The sequence below is a fragment of the Megachile rotundata genome, chromosome 3 (genome assembly GCF_050947335.1).
Source record: "Megachile rotundata isolate GNS110a chromosome 3, iyMegRotu1, whole genome shotgun sequence".
NCBI lineage: Eukaryota > Metazoa > Arthropoda > Insecta > Hymenoptera > Megachilidae > Megachile > Megachile rotundata.
The window spans coordinates 10,998,241-11,015,315 of NC_134985.1; the positions used below are offsets into that span (position 1 = coordinate 10,998,241).

The following is a 17,075-nucleotide window of genomic DNA, read 5'->3' on the forward strand; positions in this document are numbered from 1 at the left end:
ATATGAGTTCCAAACGAGAATTATCAATGGAAAAACGTTCCAGTATTCTGATCTTCGCAGAAAAAAAATCGATTTTAGTTACTGTTGCAGATACTTGAATAACTTCCATACAACGCGAATGCATATTTCGCTTGTGTTCGGATACTTATGGACGGTAGTGTACATTAAAGTATAAAAATGTGCAAAGTGCATAAAATATACACTGTATGCAAAATACAGAAACTGAAAAAAAAAAAAATAGATTATTAGCACCATCTAATTAATATTTATAAATAGAACGTACTATACATATAGTATGTAGTAAGTTTAACGCAGAAAACTGTGACGCACCATGTGCGTCAAAGAAACAAAGTAGTCATTTCATACATTTATCATAATCTTTCAATAAAACATTTGAAAGTTAATATACCATCATTTTCATCTAACACATACAGAATAAAGTACATATAAAGTATGGAATACGACTTTGATAAAAAATAAGGAGTTTACTTTGCAAACAAACAACCTATAAAATCTTCAGTACTTCCGGTTACTTTAATTCCTCCGTGACATTTAATACGAATTAAATTACATTTCCTATTAACACCTTCGGTGTAAAATTAGGTAGATACATTTCGCTATAATATTCGAAGCACTTTGTAAAAATTATTTCTCACAGAGATCCATTGTCGTCAAGCGGGGCAAATAAATTGCGGAAATCCGTTGAAGAATTTTATTTCATGAACGCATACTTGAAACGATTGAAGATGTCGGAGGGGGAGGGCGTGAATGACCGCGGCGAAGAAACGAACGAGGTTAGGCTAAAAAGAATAAGTAACAGGAGAAAGTATGCATCAGACAAGTAGCTTGCGTCTCTATATGGACGTCGTCGAATCGAAGGAATTTTTCGATCGTATTGATCTTTTCACTTGTCACGTACAGTCGATGGCAAATTAGGCTTCTTAGGAAATAGGTGGTAAACAAAAAGATTTGTTACTTATTTGTTTTTAACACGTTCACCATGCTGAAGATTATTAATTATTGAATTGTGGGAATTATTCAGTTGTTAGAATTGAAAATTACAGTAGGCAGTATTTTTATTTTTTACAGATTTTACTAAATTATATTTAACAGTTGTAGTTCATTTACTGAATTATATTTAATTTACTAAATTGTATTTACAAGTTATATTTAATTTACTAAATTATATTTAATAGTTATATTTAATTTACCAAATTACATTTAATAATCATATTTAATTTATTAAATTATATTTAACAGTTATAGTTAATTTACTGAATTATATTTAACAATTATAGTTAATTTACTAAATTATATTTAACAGTTATACTTAGTTTACTGCATTATATTTTACAATTATATTTAATTTACCAAATTACATTTAATAGTCATATTTAATTTATTAAATTATATTTAACATAAGATATTTCTTTTCTATAGTATCAAGTAATTAGTAGGAATATTTTTAGTTAGAAGAGTGAATTTTTAATAATATAAATGTTAGGTCTGCATATTAGAAATTTAAGTGACACACATATGTGATATGACAAAATGTTAAGGGACTTTTGGTGACACTTTAGGTAATGAAAAACTAATAAAAATTTTTAAGTTTGAGTATCTGCAGTTTCTAAATTCGCATGTGCACAAAATTAGAAATTCTATAAATACAAAATGTCCGCAGTCTAATAATTACGTCAACTACATCGACATCGATCAAAAAAATCTAAAGACTAAAAATTTCGAATTATTTTAAATTATATTACTCGTAACTAGTGTTACTCCCTGATAGAGACGATAGAGGATATCATTCTGAACAAGATTTTCTTTTACAAAAATGGAGTTTGAAGCTTTGTTTTTTAATTATTATCGAGGATTGGTAATAAGACATGTTATTAACGTAATAGTTGTTATTCTTTTAATAAAAATTGTAAATTTAAGTCTTTTAGATATACTTCAGGAATGTGATACATTAATAAACTATTGTATAATTTCATTAAAACGCAAACTCTCAGATATCTCAATTCAACTATAAACAAATTTAAGGTTTTAAAATAAAATATTAGGTTCATTTACATTTACGTTCTAATTGAGAGAGATTCGATTGACAAATTTGAAAGGAAATGTATGTCATAGAACTTTCATTGCCACTTTCTCGCCCGAGGATCCTTCAGAATAGTAAAACATATCGAAAGTATAGTGTCGAAAGAAAAAATTATTACGGAAAATGTTATTACAGTTTGCACAAGATAGTTCACACGCGATTGCTTCTATTTCGCGCTTCTGCTATTTATTATTTATTATTATCTGAAAATCTAATGCATGCACGACGCGTCGTAGACGTAGAATATTGATTTTCTGCTTTACACATGTTCAGATTCAGCGATGTAGACGATACACTCTTGGCATGTTGCCAGTAAACGTAGAATGTTGCCGACGTTGTTCAGATGCTTATAGTAATCTAATAAAACAATGTTGCAAAGGAAAATTAGCGACTACACGCGATCTGTTGGTAACAAATTGTTTTTGAAATTACCGAAATTTTTCTTCGGTACTAAATCAATTATTTTTATTTCTTTTGAAGTTACTATTAAATTAAATAAAATTGTTTTACTGTTATATTTCCGAAATACTTTCAACCTCGATAAAAAATCAGTTACTTTCAATTTTTTTATAACTTTTTATTAAATTAAATAAAATTGCTATTACTATTATATTTCCAAAATTCTTTCACTTTTATACAAAATTAGTTACTTTCAATTCTTTTATAATTTTTATTAAATTAAATAAAGTTGCTATTGCTATTATATTTCTAAAATACTTTGACTTTGGTACAAAATTATTCTTTTGAAGTTACTATTAAATTAAATAAAATTTCGATACAGTTTATTGCTAACAATTTTTCTCTTACCTTTTTTATCAGAATTGTTTAAAGACAGTCGTTACAAGCATTACGTATACAACGTGATAAGAAAACTAGGTTAAATTTTACTAGCATATTTCTAACAATAAAAATGACTATATAAGCTTGAAAATATATTGTAAGAAATAAAATATCAAATACATTACTTTTCTAATAGATGTTATTATCCCTATATTAAATATTACATGTCTATATTTTGTTACCATTAATTATTGCTTGTTATTTTTTTCTGTTAGGAAATATCTTTTTCTACACCATAAAATTTGTCATACTTAAAGCACGATCATTATTACAGAGCACAGGATGTTACCTGTAACGCTACTCGCGATTTTTCTCCCCCTTGCAGCCATTTTATGAAAAAAAGTTTAGAACAATATTTGTAGGGTATGAAATGCACAATAGATATTAGTAAAGCAAATTTTGAAAACAGTTTGTTCTCTCGGCAAAATCAAGGTCACTTGGGTTTTTTAAATAGGAACATACATTTTTTTTATTCATAGCTTTAGAGGACATCGAGACGAATTCAAAACACGTGTTACATGATATTTTTATTAACATATTACTCGATTTACAGGAGTGGAAATGTGAAGTAAAAGACCGGAATATTACGTGATGGAAGGCGGCATACATTTTGAACATGTAATTAAATAAAGTGTATTTTTCTTACATTCTAGTCGCGTGTTTACATTCAGTAATCTCTTCAGAATCAAATAATGGTTACACTACCAAAGTCAAAAGCTAAGTACTTCACATTTCCTCTTCTGTAAATCGAGTAATATGTTAATAAAAATATCATGTAACAAGTGTTTTGAATTCGTCTCGATATCCTCTAAAGCTCTTCATAAAAAAGATGTATGTTCCTATTTAAAAAACCCAAGTGACCTTGAATTTGCCAAGAGAACAAACTGTTTTCAAAATTTGCCTTACTAATATCTATCGTGCAGTTCATACCCTGCAAGTATTGTTCTAAACTTTTTTTCGTAAGGTGGCTGCAAGTAGAAGAAAAATCGTATTAACAATGTGATCAATGGATCACACCTAACCTTGAAAGGTATTTAAAACAAAATCAATGCTGAATGACAACAAAAAATTGTTCTTTAAGCTTGACTTTATACAGTAAGAGTTTTCACTGTTTGCTTTATTCATGTAATCAATAAAAGCAGTTCTAAGTAACACGTGGTTCCACGTGGTTTACGATAAAATATTTAGCAATCCGATTGACATTGAATATAGTTTAGTTCTGAAGGCGAACTCGACACGGTGATAACACGTGGAACAACGTTGTTCGATTCTTGTGTCGTTTTTATGTTTGTTACCTCGTGAAAATTAGTAGCATGCTTTTACGTCCTCGCATATTCATATTGTTTGCAATTCTTTCAAATGTTTTGAATTTAAGTTTGAGAAGCTCTCCTTAAGCTTGAGAAAGCATTTCATGAAAATTGCATGTCTCGCAGAATCAAGTTTGAAATCGTTTCCAATTTTAGAAGTAGTAATTATTGTTTGTAGTAAAATTGAGAAACGCCTATCGTTTACTTATTTGAAGATTCCATATTAGAGTCTGTCAAATAAGAATTTGATTTTGCAGTGTATTTGTGTCTTACGAAATGTTTTGTAGCTATTTTTCGAATAATTTGCAGTCAGTATACAATATTTAATCATCGTACAATTCCATCGACTTGTTTGTCGTTGAATGTAAATACAGAACACATTTCGCGTGAAAAATAGATTCACATGAACGAGATTCCACTAATAAGTCTCTCTAAAGTCACCCACCCTTTAAACAACCCCTATCCTTTAACAACTTCAAATATGGAAAAATGTTTCAGAGAAAAGTTGGATATCAAGGAAGACATAAGATGGTGGCGACAATTTGACCTTGTTGGTCGTTCGAAGGCCACGTGAACATCATCAGTTTCTTAAATAGAACCCCCATTTTTATTGAATATTCTTGTAGGTCTCGAGACGTTTTTAAAATATTACCTACGTTTGTCTTTTTTGCAAGTTATTCCCAAGATATGAAGCTTCAAAGTTGACATACGTCGGTATTCACATTACCTAAGGTACCGCGCGAAAGTTGCTCGATCAGATTTACTTGTGTGTCGACTTTGAAGCTTCATATCTTGAGAGTAACTTGCATAAAAAATAAACATAGGTGTTTTGAAAACGAGGGCTACAAGAGTATGTAATAAAAAATGGAGGTTCTAAGAAACTGAAGATGTTCACGTGACCTTCAAACTACCATCCAAGGTCAAATTGTTGCTACCACGTTATATCCCTTTCGATGTCCTATAACTTTTGTCTGATACATTTTTACGTATTTTAAGCTATTTTCGAAATATAAAGGCGGAGTAAAACTTTAGAGATACTTCAAGTACAATTAAAAAGAAGTACAGTTTGTTCTTGTTACATGGGCCAGTACATACAAAAGAGTATAAAAACTGTTGCACGATGTAGAGTAGTATTTGTTTGTGAAAACAAAGTAATTCATACAGAAGCTTCAAGAGTCTTATTTGTTCGATTAACAAACGAATAATCTTTTGGGAAATCAAGTTTTTGTGTATACAATGTGTCCTCAGAAAGAATTGAAATAATTCACCATTAGGATTAATAAAAATAAATATATTACATTTTATCTTGACAAAATTGAGCATACAAGAAAATAATAAAAAATTGTTTATACTAATTTTACCACGAAAGTGTTATAGATTGTTCCATTTTATAATCACACTTCGAAAAATATTAACAAATAGCAAATTTCACGATTAATGAAGTTAAAACCATTTTTTACTTTTAATAATTGCTGTTGGAATTCTTTACTATTAACAATTTAAAATTAAAACTATAGAACTATTAGAAGTATTAATACTAGAACTATGAAATATTATTTATTTATTAATAATAGCACTAATAGTATTAATAGCAATATTAATAATACAGATTATTAGCATTAATAATACACATTTGCTTTCACCAAACAAAACATCACAAACGCATTATTTCAGTCTTCCAAAAACTTGATTTTCGTAAAAAATGTTCCCCGTTAATTGATCAAATAAAACCCTCACATCTCACACTGAATTTGATGAGCAACTGTGTACAAAAGGGTTTATTGAAATGACTGAAACCAAAAAAAAAAAACGAAACAGAGACATGCGAATTGTGATCTGCTGGATGATGCGAGCGTTGTTCATCTGCGGGGGATTTCACCATCTGAAGGTCAAAGGTCGTAAAGCGGAAACAAAGGATGCTCCCGTGTTAGCCCTAGCCCCGCATTCGAGCTTCTTCGACGCACTTCCGGTTGTTTACCTCGGCGGACCGAGCATCGTCGCTAAGGCGGAGATCGGGCGCATTCCTTTTTTCGGAAGTAGGTTTCCCACTTTTGCTCAACCCATCAACAGAGTCGTTTCTCCTTTCGAAATCGTTTGGTCGTAAATTTCGAGGCAACTTTAATTTCTCGTCTTTTCTGTTTTGGAATACTCAGCTTTTAAGGGAAGATTTAAAGTTCTAAACAATCGTAATATTTGTCATTTTCAAATGGTACTTTTTAATACTTTTTTGGTTTTTAGTATTGCGATGTAATACTGGGTGGTTAAGATAAAAGGCTTTGGAGTTAACTAGACTATAACATATTTTCATTAGTGGAAAATCGCAGACGAAGTTCTAACGTGATTGATTTGGCGTGGAATGATCCTCTGGACATCACGTGACCGCGCTCGGGCGCTAAATTCAAATATCGCGCGCAGTACCGAGCCTCTTTAGCTTGACCACCCTGTATAACTTTCTCAGGGCCGAATTAAGATTTCATGGGACCTAATGTTACTACGAAGAAGTAGTTTTACATCTATTTTAAAAGTCAAGTTTAAAAAGACTCTAAAGTTTTATTTCTAAAGAGTAAGATTTGTAAAAAGCTGTAGTTACGTTTCTGTCTCTTAATTCGGCTACGAGAGTTCAAAATTCCTTACTTGAAAGTAAAACAGCTTATAAATTATTAAAAAATTGTTACGAATAGCTGGGTTGAGATTCCTAACTCATTATGAATAGATCGGGAATATAAAGTAAGATGAAAGTAACGTATTTTCAATTCTTATCAAACGGACTCCAGATTCATAAATAATTATAAATAAATAACTGCATATATAAATATATATATATATACAAGGTATATTAATTAAATTTTAAGGTGGTTCAATGACCTCTTATATTTAAATCGAAACTATAAACGTAATACGTAAACTAGCTTATATAATTTTTATTTCAACTAAAGTTAACATTTTGACAAAAATATTTTAGTAACTTTCTAGTAATTCTCTAGTAATTGTCTAATAATTTTTTAGTATTTTTCTATTAATTTCCTAGTAATTTTCTGGTTTAGTGAATCTATTAATGATACAACAAGGAAATCCTTTCTTAATTATTATTTTGAAAATATTGACACTGTATGAGTTTACTTGTTAATAATGTATATATCTTTCATATTACATTAAGAAATATCTGAATTACATTTGTTTTTTTTTAATAAGTTTATACAGTATAACACAAGAATAATATTGTATAACATTTCAAAGTTCAGAAATTTAAAAACTAAAAATGTTTCATGCCTAAAAGAAGAAACAAAAATTCTACTATTTTTTTTTTAAACAATGCTATTAACCTTGACTGTCAAAAATATACCTCTCAGTGAGTATACCAGTGATTATAAAAGTAATTTAAATGAAAAAGATAAACTTCTTTCACTTTATGTGATAGTTCTACAGTTTGAAAAAAGACTGAGGTAAATGACCGCTTTGGATCGTTAAAGGATTAAGTATGCGTGCATTCCCGCTTTTCAGGCTCCATTCTGTCTGAATACTGACCTAAGATAACATGATACATATTGCATAGGTAGCTATGTCATCAGCTGTTTCAAAGGTGCACGCCACAAACTGTTTTTCCAATTTTTAGTCGCTTCCATTTCTGAAATTACGAGTTGCTGACGAAGGAGTTTTTAATTTAATTTGACGTGGAAGTCTGCGTTTAGTAACTGTTTTTAGTAACTGTCAAATGAAATTTTTTATTTAAGACTTGAGAAATGATGTATGCTATTTATTTAAAAAATTTAGAAAGCCCAAAATTTACAAATTTACATATCCCAAAAATTAAAAATTCAAAAATTTAGAAATTTAGAAATTTCAAAATTCAAAAATTCCAAAATATAGAAATCTCAAAATTCAGAAGTTCTAAAATTCAGAAATTCCAAAATTTAGAAACTCCAAACTTCAGAAATTCAAAAATTTAGAAATTCTAAAATTCAGAAATTCCAAAATTTAGAAATTCTAAAATTCAGAAATTCCAAAATTTAGAAACTCCAAACTTCAGAAATTCAAAAATTTAGAAATTCCAAAATTTAGAAATTCCAAAATTTAGAAACTCCAAAATTCAGAAATTCCAAAATTCAGAAATTCAAAAATTTAGAAATTCCAAAATTTAGAAACTCCAAACTTTAGAAACTCCAAAATTCAGAAATTTCAAAATTTAGAAATTCCAAAATTCAGAAATTCCAAAATTTAGAAATTCCAAAATTCAGAAACTCCAAAACTTAGAAATCCCAAAACTCAAAAATACCAAAATTCAGAAATTCCAAAATTGAGAAATGTCAATGTTCAGAAATTGCAAAATTTAGAAATTCCAAAATTGCAAAATTCATAAATTCCAAATTTAAGAAATCAAATAACCAGCACCCAACTCTGCATCAACATTCTCTATCTTCAACAGACACTGTCACTCGACATTTTTTATCCTAAACGTCTGTTCTGCTTAGATCACTGAAAATCGATCAGTACACATGAAAAACGTGTACATGTCAGAAGAATATGTTTGAAGTTTGCATAGAACGCAACAGCTGCTACCGATGCAAGTTTTTATTTATTTACGTGTGGTACTACACTTGTTTCTCATATTCCTGGTAAACAAGTTTAAATCAATTGTTTTAGTTCCATGCTTCTAGCACAGATAATGTGAGACATCAGAATAATGTATTATTTAATGAAGCATGGAATGGCCAGATTAAGTGACTATAAAACTGTTAAAATATGTTTATCTAAAATTTAGTGTGTTGTAATTTAAAACTGCAGAAATTTGGTATTTTATTAAAAAATCAATTTTATTTTAAAAATAATAATTTAAATTGTACTCAAAAGAAATTAAATGGTGAACTTGATATTTTATTGAAAAATCAATTTTATTTTAAAAATAATAATTCAAATTATAGTTAAAAGAAATAAAATGGTGAACTTGATATTTTATTAAAAAATCAATTTTATTTTAAAAATAATAATTTAAATTATACTTAAAAAAAATAAAATGGTGAATGTCTATAATTCAAGCTTACAGAACTTTAGATATTAAAACTGACATGTATTTTAAAATCTTAATAAAGAAAATAAAGTACAATTAAAATAAAAATTACCTCTTCAAATAAAAATGGAGTCCGTTTGAGAAATTCGAGGATTACTATCTCGTTTCGACGTGCCTCCGATTTCTTCAACCACCTCAAACGTTTCGAAATGGAGCACGACTCTCTCACTTCAGACTACAAATAATTCTATAAGTACACATCAAATTCTCAAATCATCTACCATTTCTTGTTTCATGAAAATTCATTAACAGTGTCTACACTAATAATCATTCTATAAATAAAAAAAAAATGATCATTTTCTATATTATTTCAGAATTTTCTAAATCTTTGATCAATTGCGATGTGCAATATTATCATGCAGATATTTGTACAAATATATGTTAACATCATGTTTGATGTCAGTGACATCAAGGTTCATAACTCGATATTGTGTGATAATATACATGTATACAAAAGAATATAACCTAACCGAAAATGTATGTATGTGGTGAATGGGAAGACCTATATTGCTACTAACAAAGTCTGGAATAGTGGGCATACATATGCTACTAACCGACACTATTAATGTTCTGGAACACAGTTGGAGCACGTTATTTATTGTTTCGAGGTTCGAAGGAACACTCGCTTTTATTTATTTTTTAATGCTTTAACGACGCTTCGTATATTTCTTTCTTTTCTCTCTCTTTCTCTCTTTCGCGAGTACAAGAAGGCACATTCTCGGTTGATCGCGATAAACTTTTGAAATTCTTGCGAAAGAAAGAGTTAGCCCAAGTACGCAGAAATTGGCTGCTCGGAGTAACGAACCCGTATGTGTATAAACTTTCTCGCCGTGTCATTTGACTATGAAGTTTCTCTCCTTTGCAAACCGGTGATGAAGTTTTCTACCATGTAGAGGAAACTCGGTAAACATTTGATGCAGGGACACGGTAATCGAACGTGGATAACAAAGTAATGGAAGATTCAAAAATTCTGCATCTTTTTCTAGATAGAACCTTTCCTCTTCAACAGAACCATTCTTTCAAATAAACGACAATTTTTCACTATTCTCAAATCAACAACTTTTGTTTTATTATTTCACAACGAAAACTCGACTTAAAATCTACTTTCGATTTTTACCGCCATTTGAGATCCAAGTCAAAATGGCGGAACATTCGGTTCAAATCAAAATGGCGGACACTTTCACCGCTAACAAATCTATTTGTCTATGCACCCAAGAAAGAAATAACTCTAAAAACAAATTAAATCGAATTGCGATCTATCTAAATCCTCGAATTAACTTAAAATGATCAACTTGCAATCAACTTAAAGACACATTTTCAACTTTCATAAAAGTGACATACAAACATACAAAAATTGCTCGTTCAGATTAAAATTATATCGATGTAAGAAAATTTTTCAAAAGCTTGTCTCTTGAAAATAACGGGAGCGGTTGTTTTTCCTAACCACTCGGTTATATCGCGCCGGAATATTACGCAAGAAAATGCAGAACGCGTTAATGTAATTGGGATGCGTTAACCATGCTCGATTGAAACCTGCAGCAAAATAGTGCCCTGGCTGTGCTTTATGGGCCGGTTGACTTACCAAGCAGGAGGAATGAGAATCGTTGTACGTGGAAGACAAGCAACCAGGGCTGAGGCGCCGATCTTGGTGGTTGCACCCCATTCAACCTTCATGGACGGAGGGATTGTCTACATAACTGGCTTTCCTTCCATCATCGTAAGACGAGAATCGGGACTGAATCCGTTCGTCGGAAGTATGTGTCAATTATTGAAAGATTCCGCATTCGTTTCTCGGATTAACCTATCCCAATAAACATTAATTAGGGTAAAGTCGCCTAATATGGGACCTGTTTCGATCATAACTCTCGGAAAGCACTTTTAATAAAATTATACAAGTTATTTTTTGTTTTGGATGTAAGATATGTTGTCTTGAAAATAATAATTTTGTATATAAATTCGGTGTTTATATAATTGAAAAAAAAATTGAAAATTACATAAATAGGTAAGGAAAGATGGGTTCCTAATATGAGGCCCAGTTTGTTTGTATTTACGAAGTATAATTTATGACATAATATATGAAAGTTAGTCATGAAATATAATTTATGGAGTACTGTTTATGAAACGTAATTTATGAAATACAATTTGTGACGATTTATGATAAATAATCCATGAAAATATAATTTATGAAATACGATGAAAATGTAATTTGTGAAATATGATTTATGAATTGTAATTTAAGAAAATATTCTTTTTTGTAAATATTGGACATGTGAGATGCATTAAAAATATCAATTCTTTCTACTAAATGTATCAACAAGATTTGTTAAAGTGGATTTCTTATGTATCAAATTTTTCAGTTTGTTCTGATTAACGTTGTCGACATACTGTAAAATTTTGTTAAATAATTTAATTGATGCTAAGCGAAGCTAAGGTGTGAGTAAAAGACGTTAGTAACAAATTGAAAGAATTTTTATAATTTTAAAAAGCTCTGATTAGGTCTCATATTAGGAAACTTTACTGCTGTTATTTTGGCGAAACGGTTGTTAAAAATTGATCGTGAAAGATACTTTTTGTAATCAAATATTTTCAAGCGATTTCAATTTTCTTAAAGTAATATCAAGTTATTAGTAAAAAAATGTTCAAAAAGTACACAGTTTACACCTGAAAGCCTCTAAAAATTTTACCTCATTAAAAAAAGAAGCTTTACGAAGCATTAATACCGTGATTAATTAAAATGTAAAGATGTACGCAGAAAATATCGCAGAAATAACGTGCGAGAGTATCATAGAAATGCCTGATTTAAACTCGTAGTAAATTATTTGGATTGACATTTTTAATATTCTGCATTAATGGACATTTTAATTGCTTATTAGTGCATGCAGAGAAATGACTAGTTCTTTGAACGAACAGGTATATTGTCAACATCGGTCGAAGAATATGACAGAATATAACGAAAGAATGACAAATTAAGTTACGATTAAAAATTGTAATAATTGTTTATCGAAGGATTGTCCCATTCACCACAATACATACATTTATAAACAATCGCTAAAAAAAGATGATTTACGAAAGAGTTCAATGTTTACCAAATTTTTATTCGTCGAATAAAATAAGTTCATAAATGTAACATGTATATTTCCCAATATACAGATGTCAACCCACGAGTTGGCGCGTGATCGATCCAAAGTAAAAGAAGCTCTATTCCCACCGTGAACACTTCCAGCGTTACATACAGGCAAATAAGAATAATAATGACAATAACGACTGCTGAACGCAAGTAGCACTATCTCACTCACTCTGGAGACGTTTGTCATTGTTTTTGGCCTAATTGTGCGACCGCCCGAGCCGATACTACCACCGAAAATACGCGTGAGGCGTCCATTTTTCTATTCCGACCAATTGTACCGTAGCTCTTCTAAACGCGTCAGCCTCTTCACGCGCCAACTCGTGGGTTGACATCGGTACATATTTATTCGTAACATATATATTTCTCAATATACATATTTATTTGTGACATACACATTTCTCAGTAATAGATTGAAAAGTAAGAAAAGAATTTTAATTTTATACAAATATATCATACATTAAAGAGAAAAATCGAGGAATCGCTTTAAAATTTGCATCGATTAATTCAATATTCATTTAGAGATGTAAAAGAGAAAGTAAGAATATAGAACGATGATATAAGTGACATAACAGAAATGAATATCATCTAATTGTTTGTCTAGTTTGGTTATATATTTGCATTTTTCTATACCACGCTCACAGAATTAATCAACTATACACAACCGGTCTATGTTTGGAGAGAAGATCCGAATTCACGGCAAAATACGATCAAGGAAATTATCGAGAGGGCTACGTCGAAAGAGGATTGGCCACAGGTATTGTTAAATATAAATGAAAAGTATCTTTATTCGAAATGGGAGAATTTAGAGCGTAGTAGTAGGTAGGATATTTTGTAGAGTTTGTATTAGGTGTTTTCTGTATAGTCACAAATTTTTAATTTTTTAATTTTGAAAGGATCAAATTTTTAAATTATTACATATCAGTGCTTTTTAGTTTTTAAATTATGAAATTTCTAAATTCCTAAATTCTCAAATTTCCAAACTCATATTTCCAAATTTTCAAATTTCCAAACTCTCAAATTTCCATACTCTCAAATTTCCAAACTCTCAAATTTCCATACTCTCAAATTTCCATACTCTCAAATTTCCAAACTCTCAAATTTCCATACTCTCAAATTTCCAAACTCTCAAATTTCCAAATTCTCAAATTTCCATACTCTCAAATTTCCAAACTCTCAAATTTCCATACTTTCAAATTTCCAAACTCTCAAATTTCCAAACTCTCAAATTTCCAAACTCTCAAATTTCCAAACTCTCAAATTTCCATACTCTCAAATTTCCATACTCTCAAATTTCCATGCTCTCAAATTTCCAAACTCTCAAACTTCCATACTCTCAAATTTCCAAATTCTCAAATTTCCAAACTCTCAAATTTCCATTTTCTCAAATTTCCATACTCTCAAATTTCTATACTCTCAAATTTCCATACTCTCAAATTTCCATACTCTCAAAATTCCAAACTCTCAAATTTCTATACTCTCAAATTTCCAAACTCTCAAATTTCCAAATTCTGAAATTTCCAAATTTTCAAATTCTCAAATTCCCAAATTTCTAAATTCTCAAATTCCCAAATTTCTAAATTTTGAAAGCTACAAATCCTCAGATTCCCAAATTGCATAACATGCAATTTAAAAATATAAAAAATTAGAAAATTGATCTTTTTAGAATCATCAAACTATGAAGGCCCTTCAATGCATCATAAAAGACCAAAAAAAGTATACATTGATAAACAATTAATTTTTTTCCACAGGTTATGATTTTCCCCGAAGGTACTTGCACAAATCGATCGTGCCTCATTACTTTTAAGTCAGGTGCATTTTACCCCGGTGTTCCCGTTCAACCTGTCTGCATTAGGTATCCTAATAAGTTGGACACGGTGACGTGGACATGGGAAGGTCCTGGAGCGTAAGTATTCTACTAAAAACGAACAAGAGCGAAATGTGACACATGATTTTGGTACCAGGTTGTGAAATGCTTTTAGATTGAAGTTACTATGGTTAACGTTGACTCAACTGAACAGCAGCTGCGAAATAGAGTTCCTCCCTGTGTACAAACCAAGCGAAGCTGAAAAAACAGATCCCAAGCTATATGCAAATAATGTACGACGTCTTATGGCAGAGTGAGTATTTATCGCGAATACGTATACTAAATTGTCTGTATTCGTAAGTGTAACGTTTATCGTTGAGTTTTATGAGATATTTGATATTATGTCATAATTTAATATTATCTGATACTTAATGTTTGATCAATTTATTTAACATGTTAGCAGCCATGTGGGTTTATGAGAAAATACTGGTACGGCACAATAAAATAAAATTTATTAAAATTTTATGAAAAAAAGTACAGTAGCGATACAGTTCTGTAATGAATAAAAATTATGTCAATTTTAAATAAATTTTAAATGTGAATTTTTTAGTTTTATATATTTTACACTGTCACCGGTAACTGTTATTAAATATTAGAGTTATTATACTCTGTATAGTTATAATTCCATAACATGAAATTCCTTTTGTAAGATAGTAATAAATCAATAAATATAAAAACACACTATTTCATATAGACCTATTTTATAGACCAGCCATTTTGACTGGTTAGAAATAATTTTCTCTTAAGTACTGGTAGTTCTAGTTTTAAGAATAAAATCTTTCAATTTCGTCAATGAATCTAGTGTACACCATTATATATTAAAGACCCCTAAAATTCATTTGCTTTTTCTATAAATAATAATTAATGTAACTGAATTTTCCAACATGGCGGTCAACACGTTAATGAATGAATAATACATTTAAGAAGTAAATTAATTTAAAACCTTGTACGTTTTAGGGCATTACAGATTCCCGTATCGGATTACACGTACGACGACTGTCGAATTATTAGCAAAGCTCATCAGCTGCACATACCTCATGCGTCCACCATAGCGGAAGCTCATAAACTTCGTAATAAACTTGGGTACGTATGAAAAGAGAACGTAAGAAACAACATAATAGAATATTAAAGAAAATAAAAATATTATCTTGTACGAAGTTAGTATAAATTGTATTGGTTTCACAGTTTAGTGACGGCGAAGACGGAAGAAGAATTAGTTCAAAAGAAAACGGAGAGATTTAGCGAAGAAATGAACTTACACGAGTTCGCGCAAATCCTCAGAATAGACGAAAAGGAGCCTGCGACACAACAGCTTTTCCGAATACACGATAGAGTTTGTATTGTTTAATATTTTCTTTATATGTTTATTTAATAATATTCCAGTTTTTAATTTAACAGTTTGATGACCGCACATTTTGTGAAATCTAATTCGTTTTTTGTATTATTTGGTAAATTTAATAGAGAATAATTATGTTTGGCAGCATTTAATATACGCTGTGAAATTACTGAATTTGATATTAAAATGTCTGGTAAAATAAACAAAAATGAAGTGAAAAGTAGTGATGTGAAAAGATAAAAATTAAGACTACAAATGCAGCGGCTATTAAAGTGTTAAGATGACGCGGTAGATATTGTCTTATCTACAGAGGTACTTTAAAAAAGACAAGATTTTAACAAAAATAATCCTTCTTTATCAGTAATTTTAGACTTCTGATTTCAACTTTTATTTATTACAACTTAATTACTTTTCATTATACGTTATATTTTTCAGTATTACTAATAGTAGAAAATGAAGAAAAAAAATTCTAAATGTGCACAAAAATGTAATTAGTAATTTAAACTAGCGAATCTAAATGTTTGAATTAATAATCCTTGATATTGTTAACCCTAAACCGGTAACTCTGTTCTGCGTAAATAACAACGCACATGTTACTCCTAAGACTAGTCAATTAATTAAGTTTTTGGATATAGGTGTTTAAGATTTTATAATAAGCATTTATTAAATGTCACAAAATATATTACACGCCACTGTATTTATTAAATATGACAAAATATATAATATATTATGCTCATGCGTGTGTTGTAAAATTAAATATTATATCTTTTTACTGTTTTAGGGTTAATAGTCATTATATTAGATTATTTTCATCAGAATATATTAGATTTCTCAAAAATTACATAGTGATGGCTGTCAGCTGCTGATATTCAACTGTTTTATGTTTTTTGTGTTTTTTCAATTATATTATGACAAAATAACACCAAAATATTAAGGGTTTGAAAGGAACAATATTTAAGATAGTTTCTGTTCCAAAAAGTTAAAGGGTCATTGTACTAATAAGACTTGCAAAAATTAATTTCTTTCCTATTTTAAAAGTATGAACCTTCAAGAATATGCTCTCAATTTTTAACAGCAAGGTATTCAAGTTTTTATAGCCTTTATAGCTGAACTAAACACGTCTAAGTTTTTTCTTGTGGCGAAAGTAAAATAAAATGAATTAACCAGTTAATCGGTTTGAAATGCACAGCCATTAGATTTACATTTCTATGCTAAAAACTTCATGCTTTCTCCATCACAAAACATAGAGAGATGAACAAAGTTTCTACACTTAAACTTAGATGGCACAAACCTTTTTAATACTTCTTGTTCAGAAGTAAATGATTAGTTTAACAAATTCCATAACAATAATTGCAAACAAATTCCATAATAATAATTGCAAACAAATTCCATAAATTAATTTAAATATTTAGTATTTGCTATCTCATTGATACAA

The 17,075-nt window shown here is 29.7% G+C and overlaps 1 protein-coding gene across 3 annotated transcripts in view; it reads left to right on the forward strand.

Moving 5' to 3' along the window:
- LPCAT (lysophosphatidylcholine acyltransferase) overlaps positions 1–17,075 on the forward strand; it is a 71,613-nt gene that overhangs the window by 51,753 nt on the left and 2,785 nt on the right. For 2 of the 3 annotated variants that reach the window (XM_012282433.2, XM_012282431.2), the window contains exons 3-8: positions 6,067–6,284; positions 13,082–13,194; positions 14,189–14,343; positions 14,420–14,557; positions 15,262–15,387; positions 15,490–15,637. In XM_012282433.2, the coding sequence (XP_012137823.1) occupies positions 6,067–6,284; positions 13,082–13,194; positions 14,189–14,343; positions 14,420–14,557; positions 15,262–15,387; positions 15,490–15,637 (898 nt within the window). Of the gene's footprint in view, positions 1–6,066; positions 6,285–10,852; positions 11,068–13,081; positions 13,195–14,188; positions 14,344–14,419; positions 14,558–15,261; positions 15,388–15,489; positions 15,638–17,075 lie in introns of all 3 variants that reach the window. The other variant, XM_012282432.2, reaches the window with a different exon arrangement.